The sequence below is a fragment of the Python bivittatus genome, unplaced genomic scaffold, assembly GCF_059951505.1.
Source record: "Python bivittatus isolate LINGU-HERP-01145 unplaced genomic scaffold, Pbiv_v1 ctg000190_np1212, whole genome shotgun sequence".
Taxonomy (NCBI): domain Eukaryota; kingdom Metazoa; phylum Chordata; class Lepidosauria; order Squamata; family Pythonidae; genus Python; species Python bivittatus.
Genome location: NW_028277042.1, coordinates 5,173,018 through 5,200,428, shown reverse-complemented (window position 1 = coordinate 5,200,428; position 27,411 = coordinate 5,173,018). Strand labels below are relative to the sequence as shown.

General features: G+C 40.3%; 1 protein-coding gene across 1 annotated transcript in view; it reads left to right on the top strand.

Moving 5' to 3' along the window:
- Positions 1-27,411, top strand: part of CMIP (c-Maf inducing protein) — a 155,730-nt gene that overhangs the window by 89,694 nt on the left and 38,625 nt on the right. Inside the window, exons 2-4 of the mRNA XM_007433803.4 lie at positions 604-729; positions 10,458-10,508; positions 25,910-26,071. Of these exons, the coding sequence (XP_007433865.2) occupies positions 604-729; positions 10,458-10,508; positions 25,910-26,071 (339 nt within the window). The remainder of the gene's footprint in view (positions 1-603; positions 730-10,457; positions 10,509-25,909; positions 26,072-27,411) is intronic.

Here is a 27,411-nt window from a genome sequence, read left to right as displayed (position 1 = left end):
TGTGTAAATATTTTTTATTTAAGTTGCCTTGGTGCAAAGGTTGGTGTATTTATTATGCATTGTACACATTACTAATATAAGAACGCGTCATACACCTGTTTATATCTTATACAAAGATATATATATATATATATACCATCCCATTCCATGCAACTCCTTGGTTATAAATATATTTTCAGTGCATTTTCAAGTGTAATTAAAAATCTTGATTTTAATAAATGGATAGTCCTTGGCAACATTCTTAATCCTTGTTCACAGGAATAACCACTTACGTTTTATTCATCACTTCGTGTTAGTTATGTGTTAGCTACCTTGTTTTAGGTGAAATGTATTTCTATTCTATAGATTGTAATACTTTAGATTTATACTTGCACAGTTAATTAACATACCATGGTAGTAGTGTATGTTACGATATGTTGTTATAGAAATTCCTTGTTACGTTAGTATGTTTTCTCACCCATTTGGCTTTACATTTGGGTTGTACATTTTTAAATTTTGCTGGTCATTGACCAAATGAACCTTATTACAAATCCTTGTTAGGTTTTTAAAAAGTGCTGAGATGAATCCCTAATATTTTTTTTTCCTTGTCTGTTTTTCCTGCAGCCAACTGGGTACATGGAAGGCTCCATTTCCTACAGTTCAATTGAAGATATTCAGTTGCTCTCTTGGGAGAACGCCCCAAAGTATTGTTTACAGCTCACGATCCCCGGGGGCACAGTCTTGTTGCAGGTATAGTAAGCACCACAGAAACCTTGTTTGCTTTCTCACTGTTGAATCTTTCCCATTTCTCTCTTTGCTCGAGTCCGATGATAACTCATAATGGTCAGAATGAACTGTGATTTGTTGTTGGCTAATAGATGCCAGCATCTCTGTGGCCAGGCTGATCTTACAAAGCCAAGCAGGAACAGGAGTGAGTGCGCTTGGATGAAAACTCCAGGACTTTAGGCTAGATTGATTGGGAAGCTGAAGAAACATCTCAGGAGATGGCAAGGGCAAACCGCTTCTATATTATTGCCAAGAAAACCCCAGGGAGGTGTCCACATCAAGAGCTTGAAGAAGGTTGTACTTTTTAAGAGATGCTGGCCCACGTAGGGGCTGGCAGAATAGTATATAAAAATGTTGGATTAGTCTTGACCTCTGTTTCTCTTGCCATTAGTTAAAGCCAGTCTAGAGTCTTTTGCTTGGTTCCTTAAACCAGGTTTAGTCTGCCTTGGCTGTTCAGAGCCAAACCTGTTTAAAAAATAAAAAGGGAACAATATTTCCGTGGGATTCAAGGGGCATGACAAAGTGACAAAGCTCAGGTTTCAGACCACCTTTTTGTTCTTGTTTGGCTTGGAGTCTTTTCGTTCGTAGGCTTTTGTTCCTGTAAAACAGGTGCACTGAATCTCTCAAGCTTCATGAAGTTGTTGGGTTTCTTTCTGAATTCTAAAATAAAAAAAGGGTGCAGAGAGGAAGGTGGAAGCATCAGATCATCCCTCCCAACTGTACTACCCATGTCTCCTGGAGTTCATGTTGATGGGGATGGTTAATAATAGGGAACACTATGTAGGTTTCTGAAACTGGTCCCCTATTTTTGGGAAACTGGCTTCTCCAAGAACCAGAGACATTCTGGTATTAAAGTCCAAGCTGTCTTTTTTATGCATGATTACTTTGCAACAAGCTTCAAGGAGCACCATTATGTTTTTCTTTTTCCTAAGCAAACACAGATTGGATTGGATTGCAAAACACACACAGATCAGCAGGGTTGAAAGCTTCTGTCATTCATATCATTCATATACGTAGCAATCAAGGAAGTTGGTTTCCAGTGTTGTTATTGATTAATTAAACGTTTTTACCCGTTTTTTCCAAGTGATCAAGGCCACCCGCAACGACCAAACCCATCCCCATAAAATAAACAGGAACAGGTTTAAGATACACGTACTAATGTTCGGTTCACGGTGGAAGTGATTTTAAAATCCCTTAATTCTTTTAACCGTGGCGTAACACAAAACGACTCCAAATGGAGTACTTTTCATCGCTTGAGAGAGAGAGAGAGAAAACTCTTTTTCTTGTACCTGACAAGCAGGTCTCTGAAAGCGGAGGGCATCTTTAAGGAGACCTGTCCTTCAGATCTCCAGGGATCCATAATAGGAGAGGTGGTTCCCCAGGTCCCTAAGACGATTAAACTCTTTGAGGCTTCACAGTTTAGAATCAGCTGCTTGAATAATGTACAGAAAATAACTGGCAACCAACGAAGATTTTTCAGGGTGGGCATAATAAGGACTTGGGACCATGGTGGTTGTTAGCAGCTGAACTGCTATATTTTGTGTCAGTCGAAGCTTTCAGGCTTCAACTGTTATAGCTTTACACAGAATTCATTGTAGAAGTCTAACTCCGATGTAATCATGGCAGAGCCGGTCAGTTCAGGAAGGGTCGCAGCTGGCGCATTAAATAATTCAAAAGTGCTCCTTGCCATTGTTGCTGTACACAGATCCAGAGACCATTGGGGTCAAACATCATTCCCCAATTGTGGAAAAGTGCAACCCTGTCAAGTCAGTTTCCCACTGACCAGCATCTCTGTCTTTGCTGACTTTAGTTTCAGTTGGGCCAGCCTCATCGGTCCTATTATTGAACTTGAAAGCAGGTGTCATCTGCTTTCCCGGAGACCTCTGAAGAAACTCTCCAGTGCTTTCATATACATGTTACACAATATAGGGGTAGGGAGGTACCCTCTGGGATATCCCAGACCCAAACAGCTGAGAGGCTCTGAAGTGATCCCCCAGCAACAACAGGAAGGCTCTAAAAACTGTGTGAAGAGCCGCATGGTCCAGATCTTCTGAGTGATCCAGGGGGATGTGTCTGTCTTTTATAAATTTTAATTATGTATTTATTGTTTTAAATTGATGTAACCCGCCCAGAGTCCCCCATTGCAGGGAGATGGGCTGGGATAAGTCTATGTATAAATAAATAAATAAAAATAAATACCATGATAAGTGGCATCAGAAGTCAGAGAGAGATTGAAGAGAACTAACTCTATTCACCCCATCTGCTTCCTGGCATGCATCGCACACCAAGGCAACCCAAACCATTTTAATCCTGCATCCCGCCCCAAATCCTGCAACTGGCATCTTCCCAGATGTATCCGTCCCACACTAATTTCACAGTGGGGAAAAAAGCATTATTTTTAGATAGGTTTTTTGAAAAATCTAAGCTGGAAAACATTTGGACTGTACATCATGATACATGTTTCCAAATCCCTATTTCTTTGCGTTCTCATTTTATTTCCAACCCGATTAAGAAAAACACACGAAAATATGGACAGGGATTGTTTGTGCTGAAAAAAATTAATGAAACACGTCTGAAGTCCAAGCTCCTGGCTGTGTTTCAAGGAAGTTTGGCAGGCGTGGTAGATTTTTATCTGCAGCGGTGGGCTGTATTTTGTTGCTGTTATTCTGAGAGCAAATTAATAGCATTTGTGAGAAATGGGCATTTGAAGAGGGAAGCCTGCCTGAATGTTTTCCCACTTGAAGAACTGAGGTCATAATATTGTTTCATCAGCACCGATAACAGAATTTGAATGGATTCCAGACTTCCCTGATTATTTATCTTGGACATTCCCAGCATTTGTTGAGCAAGGCTCCCTTGCAGGTCCTTTGCAGGACAGACAGCGACTGAGCACCAGCACAATTGCTCCCAGACACGTTTAGCTGGAGCTGTTGTATTGGGACTCCTGACGTGTGATGGGCTGGGGATGCTCTTAAAAGGCAGATGTTGGGTGCAATTGCAGTGCTTGACAAGCACTGAAATAGAAGCCAGTTACTAGGGGAATTTAGATGGAAAAGCTATATTTAAGTCATGACACAATAAAGAATGTAATTACACAAGGTATGTTAGACAGTGAATGTACTGTAGCTGCTTCTCTTTTCTCTTTACCTCTCTTTTAAGGTAAAGGTGATAATCTGAAAATATTAGTGTTCAGTTGTATATCACTTTTTTCCTCCTGTGCGTAGATTTGGGAGAAAACTCTGATTTCTTTGATTTAAGAAAAAAAAAATCTAGTTTGTCTTTGGAAACAAAATGAGTGGAGAATTGAGGAATTAAAACTATAGGTAGCCCTCACTTAACAATGGTTTGAAGCTACAACGGCCTTAGAAAAAGTGCTTTACAAACTGTACTTGCACTTACGACCGATGCAGCCTCCCACCGGCACATGATCGTGATTTGCCACCTTTTTTATGACCATAGTTAAGCAAGTCACCGCAGTTGTTAAGCGAATAACATGTTCATTAAGTGAATTCCAGCAGAAAAGTCCATTGAAGAAGCTGGATTTGTTTAACGACCACATGATTCACTTAATGACCAGATGATTTGCTTAATGACCACTCCATATAACGGCCAATTTCCCAGTCCCTATTGTGGTCATTAAGTGAGGACTACCTGTATGTTTTAATGTTCAGGATTTTGAGTACTGAGGGCAGAGGTCCCTAACTTTTCTGCGGAGATTTAAAATGTAAGCACCCACTTTTTATCTTGGGGTAATGCCAACATGATCTGGAGTTGGGAATATTATTCTAATCTTCTCAGGGACAGGTTACTCCATGTTGGCTTTGGAGTTCTCTGATACTGTGCTCCACTACAGGGAAGCATGACTTATTGGATTGGTTTGCCCCAGACACAGATGGACCCTGTTGGGTTTCGGAGGCAGCTTAGTATTAGGGCCTTGGGGCTCTGGCACATGGCTTGACTGAGGCCTTAGTTGCTCCTTGGAATGAGAGGGCGATGACAGCCTTGGACAGGATTGCCATATGCGGACTATGTATGCATATGGATCCTGGAAGGCCCCTTGCTTATCAGAGGATCTCTGGGTGATGAAGCAGCATAAGAAATGCCTAGAACACCACTGGAGGAAAACGAAGAGTGAAGTTGACCAGACATGGGCTAGAGCCTTCCTGTTAGCCTTCCCAGGTAAACCAGGCAGGAAACACGACCAGATGAGCTAATTCTACTTTATTGTAAGGCTACATTAACAGAATCTTGCAAGTCTGAAAGTACAAATCTCCTGCCATCTCTTTTTACAGCCTGATAAGTTAGGGAGGGTCCTTTCTGAGTTTCTTTCTGTGCCCATTATGCAGCTGTGGGGTTCCCTCCCCCCTTATCTAATCTTTGCCTAGGCAGCATTTCTTCTCCCTGTCTCCCAAGGTCATTCCCACATACGGTTACACTTCCTCATGGCAATAAATGTTGTAACATTTATTTTTCCATCCTTATTGCACCTGCAAAGAGCCAGTTGGAGGGCCTGTTTACGATAACCCAGTCCCTCCTGGCTAAGGAGAGACCAGGGGAACACTTTCAGGGCTACTGTGAGGACTCTCCTAGGCATCTATTGTGGAATCTGTTTGGGTCCCATGGAGTTACCTGAGGCACAATCTTGCCCAGTCACCTCAGAAGAGTCTGAACCTGTTGGCCCTGATGAAGTGGGCAAGGTCCTTGGAGCTATGAGTTTGGTCAGCTATGTTTTAGATCCATATCCTTTATTGATTAAGTCCTCCTGGGAGGTGACATGTGGTCAGGTCAGAGTCATCTTGTTGGACCCAGAAGTTGTGCCTTCTCTGCCACTTCTCTGCTCTCCTCCCCTGTGAAGCAGCATCCCATCAGAGATCCAGATGGCTCCGACTCTGTTAGCCTTTCACAAAGCACTAAAGATTGGGTTGTTCCCTCAGGCATTTGGGCCAGGAGGTTAAGCCAACTCTGCTGGTTGATTGGTTTTTATTGGTGTTTTTCTTTGGTAAGATTCTTTGTTGACCACAGACACTTGTTTTGAGGGTTGCCGGTTTAATTTTATTGGGTTTTCTTTTCTTTTCTTTTTTCACTTTGTCTTTTGCTTTAACTCTTGAATACCGCCCAGGGTCATTGCTGTGAGATGGGCAATTGTATCATCATTCAAATAAATAAAAAAGTGGCATAATGATATAACTCTTGTGAATGTCAGCTTCAGACATGAAGAAGCTAAACATACTCAACCATGGAGCTTGTTGGAGTTGGGCACTTATACATTCAAACAAACAAACAAACAAACCACCTTTGAGAGGGAAGAAGAGATTACCTATTTGAAAGTGCACACGGGCAAACCTTTCTGCCATGGAGTATCATGGGTGACTTGAAATAGAAGACCCAAGAGTTGATGGCTGCGTTCCTTTCTCTCTCTCTCTCTCTCTCTCTCTCTCTCTCTCTCTCTCACAGCCCAACTTTTCTGTACATGCCTGTCAAAGTGTCTAAATGAACCAACAGCAGCATGGTGGTACTTCAGGAAGTCATGTATTAAGGCACCTGGGACCTCTAGTTTGCATTTCAGGTTACAGTGCGCAAACCCAAGCTTTTTCCAGTTGCACCTATTTTACTTTATTTAGTGATAGCTCCTTAGGTGCAATTCCAGCACATTTCCCTTCTACCTTCCTTGGGTTTGCTCTTGAATAACCCCTTAGTCCCAACTAAGCAGTTATTCAAAAATGTCATCCCTGGCTCAAGGATGCCAACTGCAAAGATCAGCAGATGTTTTCACCCTGTGCTCTCCCCCCAGGCTTTCCTTTTCTCCTGCCAACCCAAACATTATGGTTTGAAAACCATGGCTTGTATATTTGCTACCCCTCAAAACCAGGTTTCAACAGGTTTTATGGTTTAGCATGATGTATAAAGCCACCCAATTTTGTTTTGTTTAATAAATGAAGGTTAAACCATGCTATGACACAGTATGTAATTCTAAGCCATATATGGTGTACACATTACACAGAGAAGTAGAAACATACTGTAAGAAAGTGTCTGAAAAATGGGGATGGTGGGGTCATTGGAGATAGATAGATAGATAGATAGATAGATAGATAGATAGATAGATAGATAGATAGATAGATAGATAGAGTTTGCATTCTTCCTACTTACAACAGGCTGCCCCAATCTGGATATGTTCTAGATAGGAGAATCTGCTCCCTGAAATTCCCAAACAGTTTGGCCATGGTTGATAATTCTGGGAGTTGGAGTAATACATCTAGGGCATCTAAATTAGAAGAGGCAATATAAAGCTAACAGCTCAGACCAAGTGGTTGGGAGAATTGTAACATGAAATAATGAAGCATTTTGAACACCAGAAAAACAAAGTGAATGATGGTGATGATAATCAAGACAGGAGAAAATTAAATTATGGTTTGTATTCCACTTAGATCTTGCTTAAGGGGTGTTCAGAGAGAAAACCTATCAGAGCAAGTTAGTTTTTTCCCTCTGGACAATTGCAAAAGTTGGCCAAGTTCTAAATTTGACCATGGTCTAAATTTGGCCCTGTAGTGTTCACTGCATTTTGAAGACTATTCCCGGCAATTAGGTGTACTCAGAAGGAAAAAACAAACTTGATAAGCACAACAATGGTGGTAGATAAAAAGTGATTCATCAGTTTTTGTGTAAGCATAGCAATTTATTTTTATTTTTATTCTAACAAAAACATTTCAAGGAAAATCCAGGGTAAAGTTTAGCAAGAATAATGGGCTGACGTTACAAGAAGGCAGATTTCAAATGAATATGAGGAAAAATTTCCTAACCATAAAAACCGTTTTTGCAGTGCAATAGATGATATAATGATACATCTTTTGGCTGGATAAGTTCAAACAGAGGCTAGATTTGATTGAGATTCATGCACTAAGCAAGGATTTTTATGGCCTAAATAAGCTGTTCTGATGTCGTGAACCTGTATTATACAATTGTGTATGAATTTTCAAAAGTTTTGTAAATGCAGACATAGCTCTCTTTTTCATCTACCGTATATATTCTTGTATAAGCCCATTCACGGATAAGCCGACCCTTGAATTTTTAACTAAAATACCTTGAAAAATGTGCCACCCTTGGATAAGCCATTGTGAAAATTAAAACATTGTAAAATTTCAAAGGTTGGCTTATCCCAGGTGGCACATTTTTCAAGGTATTTTGGTTAATAAAAGGATGGGCTTATCCACGAGTATATATGGGTACTTTAAAAAAGTATTACTGTATATACTCGTGGGTAAGCCCATCTGCAAATAAGCTGAACCCAATTTTTTAGGTGTACTTTGGCACCTAAAATTCTCAGCTTATCCACAAGTATATACAGGATATGTTTTCTGTTTGTATATCCTATCTTTCAGAGTTTTCTTTCTTTCAAATTAAAGTATGATTTTCTGGACTAAATTACAAGTCCACGTAGAACCTGTAATTCAACGTGTTGACTAGATGAAATCTGATGCACTTTTCAGTTTTCTGGTGCATAGTGACTCTCCAGATTTTATGGACAATTGTTTTAGACACTTTTATTCACTCCTCTCTTCCTTTCACAAACTCTTGTCCCACTTGTATGCAAGGAAGAGGCCAACACAGAACAAATACGTGCACAAATACAAATGGGCACAAAATTGTAGCAAGGTCAAAGCTATCATTTTTGAAAAATTCAAGTGCTGGAAATTGAAGGTGATAATGAAAGCCCTCAACCAAGAACAGAATTTCTGCACGACATGATGGCTGCACAGCCCATTAAACGTCCAGTCCCTTTCCAACAAGCAAAACAATCTTTTTTATAGATGTTGAATCTGAGATTGTTTGTACAGGTTCTAAAAAAGGGCACTTCAGCAGAGAGGACCGTACCCTTTGTTATAATTTATTCTCTCTCTAAACCATTCCTCATGGTTCTCTAAACTAGTGTTTCTCAACCTTGGCAACTTTAAGATATGTGGACTTCAACTCCCAGAATTCCCCAGCCAGCCTGCTGAGAAACATGGCTCTAAATTAACCTCAATGTCAGCAAAAGCTGGTGAGATGCAGTAAGAAGGGGTCACAGTCAAGCAATACAGCTCAAATTTTCAAAGCTTTTCTGTATTTGCATGATCAGGCTCCAGTTTCACCAGGCAGACATGCAGTTGCCATAGAGTTCTTTGGCACCATTGACTTTGCACTTAGAGTAGGAATCCTGCCATTAAATACCAACTCCTGCTCATGGGCACTAATTAACTGAAATCTAAACTGGGGGGGGCAGTAGGCCAGATGCCCCCGAGATATTCTTTGATGCCTCACGTAAAACAGAGCATTTGCTTCTAACGAAATAGTGGTTTGCAAGTAGAGACAGTGATCCACAGAGATCCAGTATGGAAGGTGGTAGAAGCATCATGGGGATCAGTGGATGGCAGCTAATTGGTGACTTGGGAAGTTCACAGTCTCAGATATCAATCATAGTGGCTGACCACTAACTGACTATGGCCAATCCCTAATTAATTGTAAAGTTCACAGAGCATTTGCTCTAATTAGGTTCAGGGTCTTCAGTAGTCACTGATGGGAGATACCAAAAGATTCCCTACCATGAATGCCTCTGCCTGTGTGACTCCCAGTGTGTGACATGTCTTCTTATATTGTAATTTTTGAAAGAATTAGGCCCTTCAAAAACGAACTGCCCAGTAATCATAATAAAGAGTAGATCTCTATCCTTCCAGCAGACCATAGGGCTATTGTTATCTACACTGCTGTCAACTTTTGATAACAGCTCTGAGAACATGGCAGTAAATATTGTCCATGGTGGCATTAACCTTGTACCTTAGGCATTTATGTGGGTGCCCATCTCATTCCTGTGACTCTGGGTGGCTATCAATACTCAGAATTATGACAGTCCTCCAAATTCAAATGCAAATAACCACAAGAAGAAGGTTAATACAATGCAGCCGAGGTCCTAAAAAAAACAGAGGGGAAAAAAGTTACATCCTATAGCCATACGGATTTCAGAATGCCAGCAGGATCAGAACCATTTGAATCTCAGAGGAATGGCACCTCGTAGGGCAGGCATTGCAGCATGCCCCCTTGGTCCCACTAAAGGACAGCAAGGAGGGACCCAGAGCATGTCCACCTTCTCAGATCAGAAGGGGAGGAGCATAAAGGTGCAAGAAGAGTGCCGGCCAAACATATCTGAATCTGGAAGTGTCCAGTCATGTATTGCCATTGTAGGGGCAATATTCTTTGCCTTTCCTGATGCTACCGGATCTCCTAAGCTCCACTGTGTTGCCTGGTTGGAAAAGGCCAATTTCCAATAGATGCGCAGCTTGCAGTGATGTGAGATAAGGGTAATGGTTGCATCTCCGAGGAGGTAGTAAAAAGAGGTCAGAAAGATGATTTGTCGATTGGCCCTTCGGTGTTGCAATTACAGCGTTGCCTTCTGCTGTAAAACTCAATCAACTGCAACGCGTCAACAGCCCCTCCTTTGAGTTCTCAGTGGCCCTTCCTTTATGCAAGGGAAAGGGGTCTATGGGAGTTTATGGAGAGCAGCCCAGAGATTGGTGTGCAAAGTTAATGAGTTCAAACAAATGAAATGACAGGGACCTTTCAAGGCTGTAAAGTCCGTGCGAGTGATTGGAGTTTTGCTTTAATGGTGTGTGAGTAGAATTGAACGCTTGTGTTTATTTTATCTTCTCTCATTAATATTGTAGGCTGCAAACAGCTACCTGAGGGACCAGTGGTTTCATTCCTTACAATGGAAGGTAAGCTATCTATCTGTATTTTTGTTACAATCAGTGTAAGTAGAAAAAAATCCATGCTCTTAGTGTGTAGTAGTTACACTGTAAATGAATATATTTCTCTTACCTTTCCCTAAAACAAACATATCGCCAAGGCTCACACACTGGGTATGAGATTGTCAAAGCCCCTTTGAAAACTTGCCACCGAATTGGAAATCATTCAACATGTGGGAAGTACCCCCATTAACCGTATTCCTTTCATTTCTTTTAAATTCAATTTAAATGGAATGGAATTAAATTTAGTTTCCACCCTTAAATGCAAATTGAAACGTAGCTCAGTGAGATTGAATTAAATGAAATCAAATTCTTTCTGTCTCCTTTTTGGGGAGTGTTCCCACTGGCATGTTCCATGAAAACCCAAATCTGAACCTTAGCCTGAGAAAAGTTATCTTCTTCCTGAACTAAAAGATAAATAGCTGTCAAGATAGACCATTTCAATTTTGACTAGCTCCTGAGTCTAAATAAAGGCTAGAATTCTTTGGAGGTGAACCGTGGGCTATTTTGTTGATTGTAATAACTATCTTTAGCCACTATGGACTGGTTCAGATCTTGTTTAATGTGGAATTTCAAAACATACCTTGAAATGATGTTTTACATTGCTCATAGAAATGTAAGCATTGGATAAATATCCCTGGGCATGAATCTTCTACCTTTCTGAGGGCAGGGGAGGGACCCTCCAGGAGGAGTTACTATGTGGGTTCATGTATGTATTTTTCAAATACAGCTCCCTAAGTGTGGGGGTAGAAGACCTGGTGCAAATGTATGCTCCCCTCTGTCTAAAGAATCAAGAAATGATTAAATTGTCTTCATTATACGTGAGATGTTTGGTGAAAGTTAAGAATGGAAAGTTTGGTAATTTCCCTTAAATTCCCTTTTGGTGACATTCCACATGGTCCTACAGTTGGTTGGTGGAGGAAATTTCAGTTTCAGTCCTGGTAAAGGCATTAAGGAGATGGTAAACTTAGCCATTTCTGTGATCTGGCATCTCCTACACTCTGTATGTGCATGTGTGCACACACTTGATTCCTTTATTATTCTTATTTTTTTTTGGCCAGTATATTCTACAGGTTGCTGTTGCCTTGCTTTCAAGGAGTTGTTTCTTTTGACTGTTTTCTGGCTCTTTCACTTTCTCTCTCCCTCCATCTGAATGTCTGCTTAATGTTGAACTGTTTACCTGGGAGGGAATCTGGCAGGGTTCGGGATGGGCTTTATAACAGCGTCATCAATCCACAGCTAGGACAGTAGTTGAGCATTTCCAGAGAGGGTGCTTAAGGCAACAGCCCTTGGACCAGTTCCGTAGGAATGACAGAAGTTATGGCTATGCTCTTTAATTCTTCTGAACAGTCTCGTTCCTCCATTAAAAAACTGAGTTGCTTGGAGAGAAAATGGTTGAGAGATGGCAAACATCTCTTGAACTCGGAGAAGAGAATCGTGCATTCTAAAACTGGTCCACGGATGCAGTTGGACTTGAGAAAGGCAATTCTATCTCTTAGGATTTATCCATCACAAGGATACCTGCTCGGTTTTCTCCTACTTCTGTCACTTTCTCATTGATAAAGCAAATATTACTAGCAAACTCTTTCTTTGGATGTGATCCTTTGGATAGACCCCAAATGCTGTCATCAGTGCAAGAGAGAACTATTTGTAAGGCGGGGGGAGAAGAGATCTTCTCAGTGATGGCCCCCAGCTGTAGATGCTCTCCTGGTGATGAGAAGCCAACAGTGATTTTCTTATCCTTCCGGTGTGCCAAATCCTTTAATATTATGTGAGTGTCTTAATTTTGTGTTTTAGAACTGGTGACTTGTTCATGTTTTGGTTCTAGATGTTATTTTTAATTGTAATTTTAGAGCGTTGCATATATTGGTATTGTTCCAAGAAAACTACATGGCAAGGCTCATGTAGGAATCAAGCCAGCAAGAAGAGAGTCTACTTAAATTGTTCCGGAAAGCTCTGTTGAGCAATGATCTATGCATTTTTGAAATCAATTATCATAAAATAAATGTGGGAAATTGTGATATTGGCCTAAGGAAATCATCTTAGGGGAGCAATGCTCATTTCTTTCCAAAACAGTCCACTGAAGTCAGAGCATTGAAAATGACTTGCTTTTCCAGCAGCTGGCACTGAAGGTTGGAAAAAACTATGAAAAGCAACCTTGCTGCCCATGTTTTGCCTGATGTTGAATAGAAAGGAATTAGAAATCCACAGAGTTCACATATTTGCTCATGTTCAGATTGCATGATTTCATATTGGTGCCCTGCATTTAATGCTGGAAGAGCTGAAACAGAGTTCATCGTAAGCATAAGTCCTTACAATCGCCAGTTGGCTGTCTTAGTATTGCCAACTAATGGCAGAATCCCAGTTTCTCAGTCTTTCTCCCAGCAGCAAGGTCTCTTGATCTCTTGTTGGATCCACCAAAGCTTAATAGAAAGAAATTCCAGGGTTGAACCATTATTTATCCATTTTATTGTTACCCAATATATGTCAGCTTCAGAAACTATTGCACTCTCAAGTCAACTGGAACACACAGTGCCAGGCTACTTTAACCTAACTTGGGTAGTTAGAAGTGGGTGGGACTGATTTCATAGGAATTAGGCAGATATTACAGATTACAATGGCATCGACTTTGCACAATATGATTCTAAGTGATTTTTTTCAACTCTATTCTTTTCCTCTCTTCCTTTCTTTGCCTCCTTCCCCCCGCCCCCATTTGTCCTTCCTGCCTTACCGATATCTTTTTATATGAATTGTATATGTTCTTGGGGGTCCCTGATATCTTTTTGCCAACTGATAAATTTGCATTTTGGGAATGCCTTGTGGGGGTGAAAGAGTGGTGACAATAGAAGCTGGGTATAGACAGTCATAAAAACACCAGTTTGTCAGAGGTTCAACGGATGAGGTTGTTTTCTGCCATCCTCTTCACATCTGCAGGATGCTCATTCTCAGAATTCCCATTTTCTTTTCTGGGCAGGCAGGTACAACAAAGCTCTGGGCTGTAGCCATTTACTGATTTTATTTCCTAAAATCTTGTTTGGGATGGTTGTGGAATTACTTGATGTTTTGAAAACCAAGATGATTTTGGAGAGTGAGAATTTCCTTTGGGGCATGCTTTTGAATTTGGCTTACAATTGCATTCTTTTAACAAACATGAAAACGTGGGTTGGGCAGAAGATCTGTAGTGGCCCAAGGATGATGTCCACCAGATGCTGAGAACCACACGTAGATCAGAGTTCTAGGCATTTCTGAAATGGGGAAGAAATCGAGGAAGAACCTCAGAGATGCTGCATGTCCGTATGAGAATAAGATGCCAAAACAAGACGCCACCTCTGAACTTCAGCAACTGAGCCAGCTGTTCTAAAAACCGACCACACCACAGTAGCAAAAGAGCAGGAGAAGGTGCAGTCTGTTTACCTGTCTGCCTACCAAGTAAATCACGATCTGCTTCAGCATTCCGAAATTCCCTTTGCTGAAGTACGGCGACATCAATAATTATGGATGAAACGGATCTCTTCCCTGTGAAATTGTAGCGGTGGAAAGAACCGTAGCGCGTTTCCTCTTGCACCCTGCCCACCCCCAGTCTTTTCAGAAGCAGCTGTTAGGCATCACATCTGCAGTTTGGTATCTCAGCCGTGCTCCAAAGGTCCTGCAGCAGCAACAGCAGCTCCGTTCTGAAAACCGCTTCTCCAGCCCGGCTGCTTGTTGTTTGCTGACGACACTGATGATGCAGATAGACAGAGCAGCACCGTCCATTCCACAGACATTTATGGCGAAGCGAGGCTAAAACCACAGCAAAATAGCACATTTTTTTGCCAGAGGAGGGGGAGCAGAATAGGTAGGTAAACAGATTTTTTTTTTTTTTTAATCTGTGTCAGCGCTTGGAAGAGCTTGCCCGTCAGAGGGAAGTTGGGGGGAAGGGCTAGGAAGATGCTGGTGCAGCCGAAGAGTAAAACCCGAAGGGAAATCAGCATTCCTTTTAATCCAGGTTGGAAACACTGATAGCTCAGAATGTGAAGCACTCTTTGCTAAATGAGAAATTGCTGTAAAAAGGAGTTCGCTTTTCTGCAGAGAGACCCATGCCCCCCTGGGGCTAGTTGAGGTGGGAGAGCTTCCATGATTTGCTAGCAGAGAGTCTGTTTTGGAGGATCACTTTTAAACTGGAGACCTGTGCTCTCAGTCATGGTTTGGCATGTCTGTGCAATGATAGATATATTCATTTAATTTTTTTTTTTTTTGTCAGCCTTGTGGTTGAGATTAGAGGCTGGTTACCTGGCAACAGGCTGATCAGGCCTAGTTTCTTTGCAAAGAGGATGCTTTGTGGCACAACCCCCTCCCTTCTCTTCCTCTGAAGAACAGGTCAAAGTACATGCAGATAAGGGTATTGTCACCAGAGCTGGTCTTTGCTATTCAAAGGGATAACAAGCACTCCAGCTTTGGGTAGCAGCTAGCAAATGTTTGCATGCCAAACCACCATCTGCAAAAGGGAATTAGTTATGTCGTAAGCTATAGAATGTTGGCTTTCTTTCAGCCTCCATTCAGCAGCGTTCACATGGGGTAGGATTTGCGATGAGAATAGTAAGTCGTTTGATTTGGAAATCATTTTGATTGAAGAATGGGGCGTGTGAAGAGGAGTAGAATGTGACCAATTATACGTGGAGCTAAGTGACAAATCACAGATCTTTGATGTGCAAGAAATCCAGGTTTCATGTTTTTTTCTGAGGGCTGTAGGGAGTCACCTGACAAAAGAATCATAGCTCTAAGGAGAGGCAGATGGTTTACATGTAGAAGTGCTTAGAAGCAGACATACATGCCCCTGTCAAATCTTGTAGATTAGCCTTCCCCAATCTGTAGAAAAAAATGGGGTTCAGCATCCATGATTCCACAACCAAGGGTCATGCTGGAGCAGATATGGGAATTAAGGTCCACCATACAGTACTTGAAGAATAGCAGATGAGAGAACATAGCTACATAGACTAGTCATCTTTCTTGGTTGAAGACAGCAAAAACACTGTGCCACATCTTCCCTAAAGTGAGCGGGGTATTGTGAGTCATGCTGAATTTGCTCATAGTTCATAGTCATGAAATTCAGTGGGAGTCTCTGGATAATGCCTCTCTCCACCTACCAGGGTTGTGGAAAATAGGAAACAACTCCGTGTTCTCTTGCATGTCCATAACACTTCAGAGAAAAAGGCACACATCTACAGCTCTACAACTGTATGTACCTACCCAAAGATGTAGCGCAGCTCTGAGAGTCATTATAGAAGTGTTTCATGAGGCTGTAGTTGGTAAAGTGACCAAAGAGGAAACTATTACATATAAGGAGAGTAACTATATTACATTAATTGCTGAATATACTCATAGATTATATTTAATTAATTCAATTAAAATTAAACATTTATATTAAATGGTATTTAGCTTTTCCTAGGCCTGGCCTGACCCATTTTTTGTTAGGCCATCCGGTTTTCCACTGTCATCCCTACACAGTGGAAAGTATGGAAGTTTGAAGAAGATGCAAGACTAGTCCTACTCCTTGCACAGTGAGAAGCACACTGGAACTATAACATATACCTCTGTACTTCTGTAGACCTTGCTTTGATCTTCAGTCTTTTGCTCGGAAAGGATGTAGCTGCTTTAAAGAGCTGCAGACAGGGGCTACGTTTGCACTCCTGTGTGCTCCAGAGAACCTTTTTCAAATTATTTCCAAAGTCCTGCTGTTCATAAGGCAGGACTAACCTTCACATTCCCTTCTTCTCTAAATATAAATGAATAGGACTATAGAGTTATTTTCTAGAATGCCACCTAAAAGAACCAGCAAATACCTTGCAAATGAGAGTTTCAGATTACTAGAGTTTTTAGCATACATTGCTTGGATCTCTAAGCTCCTCCAGTACTGTCCCAGTGTGAGCTTGTTCACCATTACTACTCTTCTCCTCTGAGGCTATAGGAACATGTAAAGATAATCTTTGCATATATTGGATGGAAGCTAAACCTAATAGATTTGAGAAATCATCTGTTATGAGAGTTTCTATAGAAAAAGCAGATGCAGTCTTAACAGACCAGTTGGTGTTGGAAGGGTGACTACCAACTTACATTGTCTTCTAGAGCCATCCAACCTTTGTTGTGCTAACATAACAGTAATGAGGACAAACTTCATATCACTTCAAGTGATGGTGGGTGATGCTATGAAGATGCTATAACTGGGAAAGGACGTTAAGATAAAAAATGTGATTATTGCTATAGAGTAAATCAAGACTTAGAACAGGAGATGACACGTTTGTAGAAAAATGTTGGAATTCCATCCAAAATGAAAGTAGATTTAACTGATAACACTCTGTGAGTTGAATCCTTTTTTAAAAATATTATTTAACATCTACAAAAAATGAGAAATGTGTGAATTGTGCCCTTATTGCAGAAGGTGTACATCAAAATAATAATATCGAGTAAGTTGTTTGCCTTCCTCTTTTACTTCACGTATTTAATACAATTTTTTGAGATAATTGCCTGCCGTGGCTTTTTTGTTATTTTTTCCTGGAAACACTCAGCAGAATTCCAAAGAGCCAAATTCCATTAAAAATGAAGTTAAAACCAGTAAAAAGCAGATTGTGTGATTGTAATGAAAAAAAAATGGAACTGCTATTGATACAAGTGGGACCAGAGCTGATGTTTTACCAGCCTGTGATAAAGTCAGAATCTGAAGAAGGAAACTTTGCCAGAAGGAAATTCTGGGAAATTCCATCTGAACTGTTTGAGGAATCCATCTGGATAATTTTCCACACTGGCTGTGTTTATATGTAAGTCTTAAGTCTAAACAATGGCTTAGAACAAGAGTGGTCAATCTGCAGCATTTGGTTTAATTTCTGAAGCTCTCCTTCTGGAAGTGGTCTGTGGGGGCCATCTTAATCAGAGCAAAGTCTTCTCCTGCCAGACAGAAAAGAAAAAGAGCAACAAAGAGAAAGAAAAGGATGACCAACTCAATTTTAGGTTTTGTTATGCTGTTCCTTACAGCTTTCCACTAAGAAAAGAGCGCCCTTGACGGTGAACATCTTCTGGATTAGCAGCTTTAGAATAAGCACAGCTTTTCTTGAATCTGATGTCCAACTCTGGAGAAATTACTCTTGCGGTTAGTCTTAACTACAGATTGTCCTTCTGAAACTGAGCAAACTCAGAGAGGCAGTGAAGGACAGGAAGGCCTGGCGCGATGTGGTTCATGGGGTCACAAAGAGTCGGACACAACTTAACGACTGAACAACAATGACAGTTGTGAGGTAGCTTCAAGCCATACTTTGGGAATATAACTACTTTTCATTTTCCATGGGCTAATATAATTATACTGAGGTATGGTTAATCAAAAGTGGAAACACAAGGTCCAGATAGGAGGAGGAGGAGGAGGAGGAGGAGGAGGAGGAGGAAGGGGAAGAGGAGGAAAATACAGGTTCATTCTTGCAATAGGAAACCATATTTTAGTGTCACATGTGAACAAAGGCCATTATCTTCCTTCTGGGACATACCCTTGGTCTCTTTGGGGGCGCATGGTTCATTCCTGAAACAGCAAAATGGATAACCTGAAACTCCAGGACCATGTACAATTCCAAGCCCCTTTTTTGATCCCCTTCCAAACGTAGTTGTTGCAAACCGTGACACAATTTCCCACTTGTTCAGATATAGTTGTAATATAAATCCTAAACTAATCTTGTTATAGTTTAAAACAGGAAAAAAAATCCCAAAGTCCTCCCAAAAACATAAGAGGGAAAAACTCAAGATTTCCACTCATGGGTGTGATACAGCCCTAGTCACATCATCCAAAGAGTATGAAATTCAGTGCCAATCCCCCAAAGGTTGAAGAAACTCCCAAGGGCTCTTTAGAATACCTTTCCCCATCTTGGTGCCCTCCAGTAGAATGGCTTCCAATTCCCAGAATGACCTTTCTGGCATAGGTGGAAGGTACCCAGTAACAAATGACTGCTGTAGAAACTGTAAACTGGGTTCAGGACCATCCATAGGAAAAGTGCTGCAGTCTGAACGAAAACTATATGAATTACATTGAGTGGATTAAATATAAAATAATTAATAGTTGATATATGCAGTCTTTTTCAGAAGATCAGAGGGCTCTCATCAGGTCTCCAGTTTGAGCTTTAAAATCATGTAGCAAGGCTTTCTTAAGGAAAAGTATCTTTGTGTATATGGCTGGGCTTTGGGAAATCTTGGTCATAGGCTCCAGCTATAAACCATTCAAGGAAGGTAGATGCAGCAGTTTGAGAAGGAACATCTTGGCATGTTCTCCTGCTGCTAGAGTTTGATTCTTTGGATTCCACAATAAATCAGCACTTTCTGCCACATGCAGTCTTATGGGAAGCTGAACCATGTTTTAGCCTCAGCACATCTGCAAAAAACCAAATAATTCACTGCCAGGAAAATGGTTTAAGCCAAAATCCTATCATGGTGGGAAGCTGGGGTGGACTAAGATTTTGCAGCCAGAAAGAAGATCCATTTGGATTTCTATATTTAAATCATGGAAAAAATGCTGAAGTCTCTTGGGTGAACTTTCTTCAGGGTAGAATGTAGCATGTGAGACCAGCAACCGTGGAAAGAAGGAACTGGATCAAAAAACTGAATTAAATACCCAGCTAAACAGATAATGTTGGGTATGGATTCCCTTCGGGAAAGTTCCTGTTGATTCAACAAGGGACAGTGCAAATCCCTCAATGACAGTGTTATTTCCATCTGCGTGCCTTTCCAGTCCCAACCCACTGGGCTGAGATCATGACAGAGTTTTGCTTATGTCATCAAATCCTCTAGTGACTTGGACTCGTGTCTTGGCATGACAGGTTTGGAAAGAAGGGAAAACGATCATGCGTCAACTCTGTTTCATGTACATTGTTTAGACATTCTTGTTTTATTCCACCCTTCGCTAATCTGCTGCTCCACCAGATGTCTGCACACCCCATCATCAATAATATTAGATATTCTGGGTTTAATAAATACTGTTGTGATAAATTGTTTTTTAATTAATTGTGAATTACAAAAAATATAGTACCCCCCCCCAAAAAGATAGTGATTATACAGTTAAGAAAAAGACTTAGATATATTATCGTGATTTAAATAAACCAACCATAATAAAAAAAGAAAAGTAAAAACCAACAAGAAAAAAATATCTATATAATTGCTGTATATACAGATATAAAATTAATTCGGTCCTTAAATTTGTGATAAGTAAAGAGCATAAAAATTAGAATGGTTGATAAAACAATAAAGCATTGATGATAAAATGCTGACAACTTTGATCAGTGTCTTGCCTCTAAAATAAGATTGGAAAGACAATGTTATGGTTATATATGTGAAAGTTAAATCCCATTGATTTCAGTGAGACTCCCAGTTTACAAGAGTGCTATCTTAATTTCTGAAATAATTGGTTCATTTCCTTTCAAATCAAAGTAGTGTCTTGATTAATGTGCAGTTGCAGTTGAGCAGTGACAATGAATCCAGAATGTATTGGAAAGAAGGAAAAAGGAAAATCTTTAAAAAAACACACCCATGTACATTTGTTATTCTCCTGTTTTGAAAGTTAGCAACAGACATTGCTCAGCCTTGGCCCAAGGCAGAGATCTACCTGGAAGAGAGAGATGGGGAAATCCAGATGCCAGTTGAGACTGGCTCCAGGATTAAACACCTTGTTTAAAGAAAAGAGGACCACAGTTGGCATTTGTGATAAGAAGACATTGTGGCTTGCCAATGAAAGAAACTTGAGGCCCTACAGATTGTCCCAAGTGTCTTGGCCCTTCCCCAGCAGCAAGGCCATATCCCATTGTAAAGCTGAGACCATTTTTAGAGCACATGGAACAAATCTTTGTAGAAGGGCTTAAAAGTCTAGTTTGTATACATGTGTGTGTGTGTAATTTTTATTAAGAATTTTGATTATAATAGTAAAATCTAATACAAACTAAACTTAAAGAGAATAGAAAGGAGTAAAAAGTGCAGGCAGGCAGGCAGGCAGGCAGGAAGGAAGGAAGGAAGGAAGGAAGGACTTCCAACCTTCATCACAAGTATTTAGTGACTCTTCACCCCCTCTAAGGTCATAAACATTTATCTCTTCATCCCATATCCCATGCCCTCTATAGGCAAACCCATCAAATATCATCTTTTCAGTCCTGGTGTCAGCAGAAAATGCATAAAGGGTTGCCAGAAGTAACAACCTATTTTGTTTTAACCTTGATCAAAGAAACCAACTTTATATTCCTTCTTTTTACTTCTAACAGCCTTAATCTTTAGTTCATTCAAATATTGTCATAGGATTTGATTTCTTCTCCTCTCTCTTCATTTCTTCTTTGTCCCATCGCACAGAGTTCTTCAAAGTTTTAACAAGCCTCTTTTGTCAATCCAATAAGAAAAAAATTTCCAGGTCACTCTCTTGGTTTGTCATTTGTATTCCCCTTTTAAATTTTAAAACCTCAGTCAGTTTCTTTTGTAGATCCAGTGAAACATCCTTTTCTAAGTCATTTTCTTGGCCTGTCAGTTGTAAATAGTAGTGGGAATCCAGGTGAGAAAGCTAACCACCAACTTGCTGGCTTTAAAAGAGGAGTAGAAGAATTTATGGAGAATATAGCTGTTCAATGATGGCTAAATATTGCCTTTTCACTCAACTTCCAGGAATAGGTTATGGCAAAAACTGGAGGAATCTTCTACTGATAGATATTTGCTTTTACTTTTGCAAAAACTCTATGACAACTTGAGAATAAAAGTTCAGTGCTTGGTTCAAGGCCATTATACTGGAGAAATTCTGACGAGTAAAGGAGTTAGGCAGGGTTGTATCCTGACTCCTATATTGTTCAATTGTTGTATAAACCCCTTGGTCTCAGCCTAGATAAATTGGCACATCATCCATCACAGTTGGCACCTAAGCATATTTCAACACTCTTGTAGTCAGATGATGTAGCAGTATTGGTGTTAATGCAGGTTGATCTGAAAAGGGTCTTGCAGTCCCTTGTGGAATTCTACACAGAGGAAGTTCTTGAGATCAATTATGACAAGACCAAAGTGCCCTAAAGTCCATAGATGGACAATAAATGGACATGAGCTACAATCAGTCAAACAATGTAAGTACCTGGGGATAATATTTAAACTGCAGGAAGATGAAATGCACATTTACAATACACCATACAGTTTGCAGAGAGATCAACTTTGACTATTCAAGCCTTTTATAGATCTTAGGGAACATTATATATTCCAGTTGCAATTGAACTATTTATTGCCAAAGCCTGAGTACAACTTCTGTATGGTGCAGAGATAGGACCCCATAAACACACTTCATTGATGGAATCCCTATAGTCCAAAACCTTTGAGAAATATCTTCCAGGCACCACAGTGTGTACCCAATGTTATTTTCCAGCCAGAAGCTGGTGTACTCAAAATTGTTACGATGATGTGGCGCAATACTCTGAACCGTTGGTTAAAAAGAGTCTTCTGCCCTCGTGGTCTGGTTCCCCTGATCTCTTCTGATTAGTTTATCAACAAATGGAAAAGCTTCATCATACACAAGTTGAATCATTGTGGCTACTCTCTGGAAGCCAAGTCAAGATAAGGCAGAGAATGATATAGAAAACCAGAAAGCTCAAAGCCCTATCTGGGTGCTCAGGTCTTTCACATCAGTCCAGCCAGATACCTGAGGCAGATAGAAATATCCAAGTAGAGGTGAGTTGTGACATTAGCACGATTTATTGTTTTGCCTACAGCTGTCTTAGTAGGGAGATATAAGAACAGTCTTATAACGATTGCCTTTGCCCATGTGGAGCTGGTCACGTTGAAACCACTGCTTATTTTTTTTTCTATATTGTCCCTTTGGTCAAGATATTTTTGCACACTATTTGACACCAGTAATAGCAAATTACCCAGGGCAACCTGATGTATTTGATCCCTGGTATTTATTGTTTGATAGAATTGGTGCAGTTTCTCTGAATGTTGCTGAATACTGTTATATTGCCTGCAGATACAGAAGGGGGATGATGGCATGATTATTTGCAAGAGCAGAAGACCCTAGTATTTTATATCCATCAATCGTTTTATTATTCTGTATTTTAGTTTATTAGTCATTAACCGTAACAAAGCATTCTTAGCCTATTGTTAGTGTTTTTGTTGCATCTTAGCATAAACCTAGTTTATAACAATTAGGAGAACTCATTCCTTTTAGGTTTAGTTGTTTAGATTAGTCTTACTGATTTAATCGGTTTAGTGCTCATAATTCTGTCGTATTTTTACTGTATTCATAGCTGTATAGATGCTTTATTGTATCTTACTGTATTTTATTTTGCTGGTCATTGAGCAAAATAAAATTCCAGGTCTTTTTCTCCTCTTCATCATCTTCATTGCCCTCTACTACTTTCAGTCCCCATTGCTGCATAATATGAACAGAGTAGATATGATACCCAGCCTTGCAGTGGGTGGGTTGATCCCTCCGTCCCTCCCTCCTTCGTACAAATGACTTTTTCACTGCACTGAGCAGGTCAAGTCTTTTTGTTTTCTTTTGAGAAGGGCAGAATTACATCCAGGAACAAATCAAAGGTATGCCACAGTTTGTGTCTCTGGAGGTTTATTAAGTACCTTCCTGGTCTATGCTTTAATTTTTACTGTGACATTTCCTAAAGATAATAGTGCATCTTGCAAACAGGTTTAAAACCTTCTGGCCCCAAGAGCTGCAAGGAGAAGAAATAGGGATGAGAGAGAGAGAGAGGAGCATTGCAAGACACAGACTGGTGCTGCGCATCTTGTAAGTTTTTTTCAGTGAGAGGCTAGAGAGAAATTAACTCTGAAGATCTGTTTCAAAATATATCTTCCAGACATCCACCTTAACCTTTCCTGTCCTGTCTTCAGTGGCAGACAATTTGTTCCGTACTCCCTACCCCTCTCCTTTAAAAAGTAGCAATCACATTTTTCTGAGAAAAGTATATTTTTAGAATCCTGTGCCTATTGTGCTTAGTGAAGATCAAGAAGGAAGGGAAGAAGGAGAAGGAGAAGGAGAAGGAGAAGGAGAAGAAGAAGAAGAAGAAGAAGAAGAAGAAGAAGAAGAAGAAGAAGAAGAAGAAGAAGAAGAAGAAGAAGAAGAAGAAGAAGAAATAATCATTATTATTATTATTATTTTGTCTGGCTTCAACCAACACTAGCTGTTCTTCTTAACAGGATTCCTCTGTCACATTACACTGGAAGCTGACTTTGCACATGGAGTCTGAGGTGGGAGAAAATGAATGGTGGGGAACGTGATGAGGGGGAGTGATATTTGGACTACTGTAGTTTGTTGAAATCTGCTGCATGTTTATTTTCAACTTCTTTTGCATTTCTCCCCCTGCTGCCCAATCTTTATTTGATGAACAAGTAGGCTAAATAACAGGGAAGCACCAGACCTTTTTCTTCTGTTAAATTTCTTCAGTCAGGCAGAAATACATAGTCTACCAGGCAGAAACCATTTACTTTCACCTTTTTTTTTTTTTTTTTTGGAAACTTCAGAAAAGTGCATTGTGTTTTCTGCCGCGCCCTTTTCAGCAAGAGCTTTGCGGTAGATCCTCTTTCGATGGTTTGATGCAAGATTGCCGTTCGAATGCTTTTATTCTAAAGTAGCAATGTGCAAAAGTGGTATCAACAAGCTTAAAGCAGTCTTTTAAAGATCAATCAATTGGTTGAGGTATCATTTTTCAGGACAAGTGTCCACCAATCTGCCATGCTGAAAACTGGGTTTTCAAGCGTTACTGAACTTTGTTGGTTTTGCTGAAAAAGTCTTATGTGGTTCTCTTTTACTTATTTTTAGGTATGGTGTGTATTTAGGTATTTTGCTACTTGATACATAAGAACAGGGGCAGAGATCAGTATATCCTCCAAAATCCTGTTGAGGAACTTGAGAACTGTTAATGAAATGGCTGATGGAATGATGGGCAGATGAGAAGGGTGCATGAGGAAAGTTGACTTTCTGAAGACAATCTTGCTGAAGGTGGTGGTGGGGAGACAGACTGATAAACTCTGGTGTACATTTCTGATGCCTTTTGATAATTGTTTGGAACCTGGGTGGTCTGAAGTTCCTTTTATTTCACGTTGCACTTTTTGCACTGGCTTATCTTGGCCATTTGATTCACCACCATAGGACACAATAGGACACTCAGCTCACTGAGAGTCCCTGAGTTCTTTGCATTAGAATTCTACTCTGTCCCTGTCAAAACCAAGATGGAGAACAAGTGATGAAGCTGCCAGGCATCCTGTTGTAATTATAATCTCCATCCTCTTTCTGAAAGTAAGATATCCACAACTGGATAAGTGTTGCCCAATGCCCTTCATCCTATTGCACTGAGTCTTATGGGGTTTCCGACTGTTTCTAGAGTCCTGTTGCTTTCTTCTGGGATTCGGCCACCCTGAAAAAGAAAAAAGTTGAACCCGTAAACCATGTTTTTCTCAACTGGTGACATTCAGTCAGTATGATGAAGTCAGCATGATGAAACTCAGGTGAGAGGTATGGAAGTAGTAGACCAACATATCTGGACAGGATCAGCTTAGAGAAGGGTGGTACAAGCCCTCATTGGTACTAATAGCTAAATTGGTTGTTCACACTTTTGATATATTTTGGATGTCTGTCTGTCTGTCTATCTACATACACACACAAGCACACGCATGCACACACACACACAGAGGCATTGACGTGCACTGCTGTGAGTAAATTTAGCTGACTTACCTACAGTGAATGCAGTGTAGGTTTATTTGATAATCTATAGGACATGCTCCCAAGTAGTTCTGTATAGTTATTTGTTTGTTTTAAGCATTTATACTAAAATTGCTTCCTGAGATGCCTACAGTTTGCCCCAGGCTCATGATCTAGAAAGACATAAAGCAGAAGGCAAAAAATCTGTTCGCAACTATAGACTGTTTGAGGTGGTTACTCAGCAGGTCAAATCATATACAGGTTGATTGTGTTCTATCAAGTGCTAAACTAAAAAAGATCTGTTTCTTAATGAAAACTATTTTTTCTGTTCTGTGGATATTAAGCCAATTACATGTTTTCTTGAGCAGAGTATTTCTTGTAAACTATCTGGGAAGATGAAATCAAAGCAATTCAACAAATCAGTGTAGGAAGAAAAAAGGAGTGGTGGATATCAGATTTCCAAATCAGGCTTTATCCAGCTTGTCACTTCTCCGTTTGGTCTGTCTGCACATGTTTTCCTAAAAATCCAAGGAAGAAAATGACATGCAAATATTTTCCTTTTTTTTTTTTTTTAAGTTGTTAAAAATTGAAGTGTTGTCCAACCTGCCTTCAGAGCCAATAGCAGACAGGATTTGGATGTGATCTTGAAGTAAACCTGGGGGTTCTAAACTAAAAATTTTCTCTCTGTTTGTTTTTTTCCTAGAAAAAGATCTACAAGTACAAGAAAGTGCTGAGTAATCCAAGCCGCTTAGAGGTGGTCCTGAAAGAAATCCGGACCTTGGTGGACATGGCATTAACGTCCCCTTTGCAGGATGAGTCCATCCATCAAGCTCCTCTGGAAATCGTTTCCAAGTTGCTCTCGGAGGTAAGTTCTTGGCAATGATGTCTCTTCATTCCTGTTTTCCATGATCCAAGCAAACAAACCAGTAAACCCAGTGTAGGAGATTTTTAGGCTGAATCTACTAGGTATTCACTGTGGTCTTTGGCCAGAGACCAAATTTCAGAAAGTTCTACATGCATTAGCTGACCTCAGGTATTCCTGGTACTGTATAGACTCAGATTAAAACAACAGAAACTGATTTTATTGAAACTATACTGATTAGAAAAGAACTATCTCAAGTATTCCATACCCCAGAGTTCTCCATATATCAGCTTATTTCAAGAAGCATGCCATGAGGGAAAGTCTTGAGCCAGTGTGTTGAGCTCCCACCTCCTTGTGGCACACCAAAGAGAAACATCCTTACTTTCTCCGTGCTTGACCTCAAATGGGATTGTGAGAGTATTTTGGGTCCAAGTTTTGTTTGGTCTAGTCCTGCAAAAGCGGTTACACCTGCAGGATCTGCCTATGGATGGGGAAAAAGAAGCACATGAATTCTTAGTTCCTCCTTCCATGGAGCTGAACAACAGGCAGAGAGAACCTGCCAGCAGCCCAACAGAAGCAAAAATTGCAGAAGCCAAGCAGATAATGGCCCAAGTTCTTCCAAGGCATACAGATGTTATAAAGGGGTCAAGACTCATTCAAGTTGAATTTGACTTCTGTTAATTCAGTGAACATGTCCATATCTGTAAAACAGAAAAGACATGCAGCCCCTCTCTGAACACAATAGCTAAAAATTGAAATGATTCCCCACAATTCTGAGATGGGCACAAACAGAAGCTGACACATTTAAATAACAAAGACCTCACTTCCAAAAAAGCCCAAATCCTGATAAAAATAGAAAAACATGGAGGGGGGCATCTTTTTAGTGTGATCACTCCACCCATAAGTTAAGTGTTGACCATTAAAAAGCTGCCCATTAAAAACCCTTGCCCATAATAAAGAAATGTAGGAAATTGACTTACACCATCCTAGGCTGGTCACCCATCTAGTTTACTAGTTTAGTCTCTTGTTACTAGACTGTCTTCAAACATTTCGTGGCTCCTTTATTGTGAATGATTGTTGTTAAGATGGGAAGTTGTATGTGCAAAGCCTGGGTAAGTATCTGAATCACCAGCAGCCACTGACTTTCCTGGCATGGTGGTCTGGGAGAATTGAAAGAGATGAGAGATGGTGCTGGGGGAAGCAAAGTCACCAGTATTGCAACATGCCATGTTTTCTTTGTCAGCAACTGGATCTTTGGGACCCCTGTGGGAGACACAAAGTAGATGGACCTTGGATTCAGTGATGATGATGATGATGATGATGATGATGATGATGATGATGAT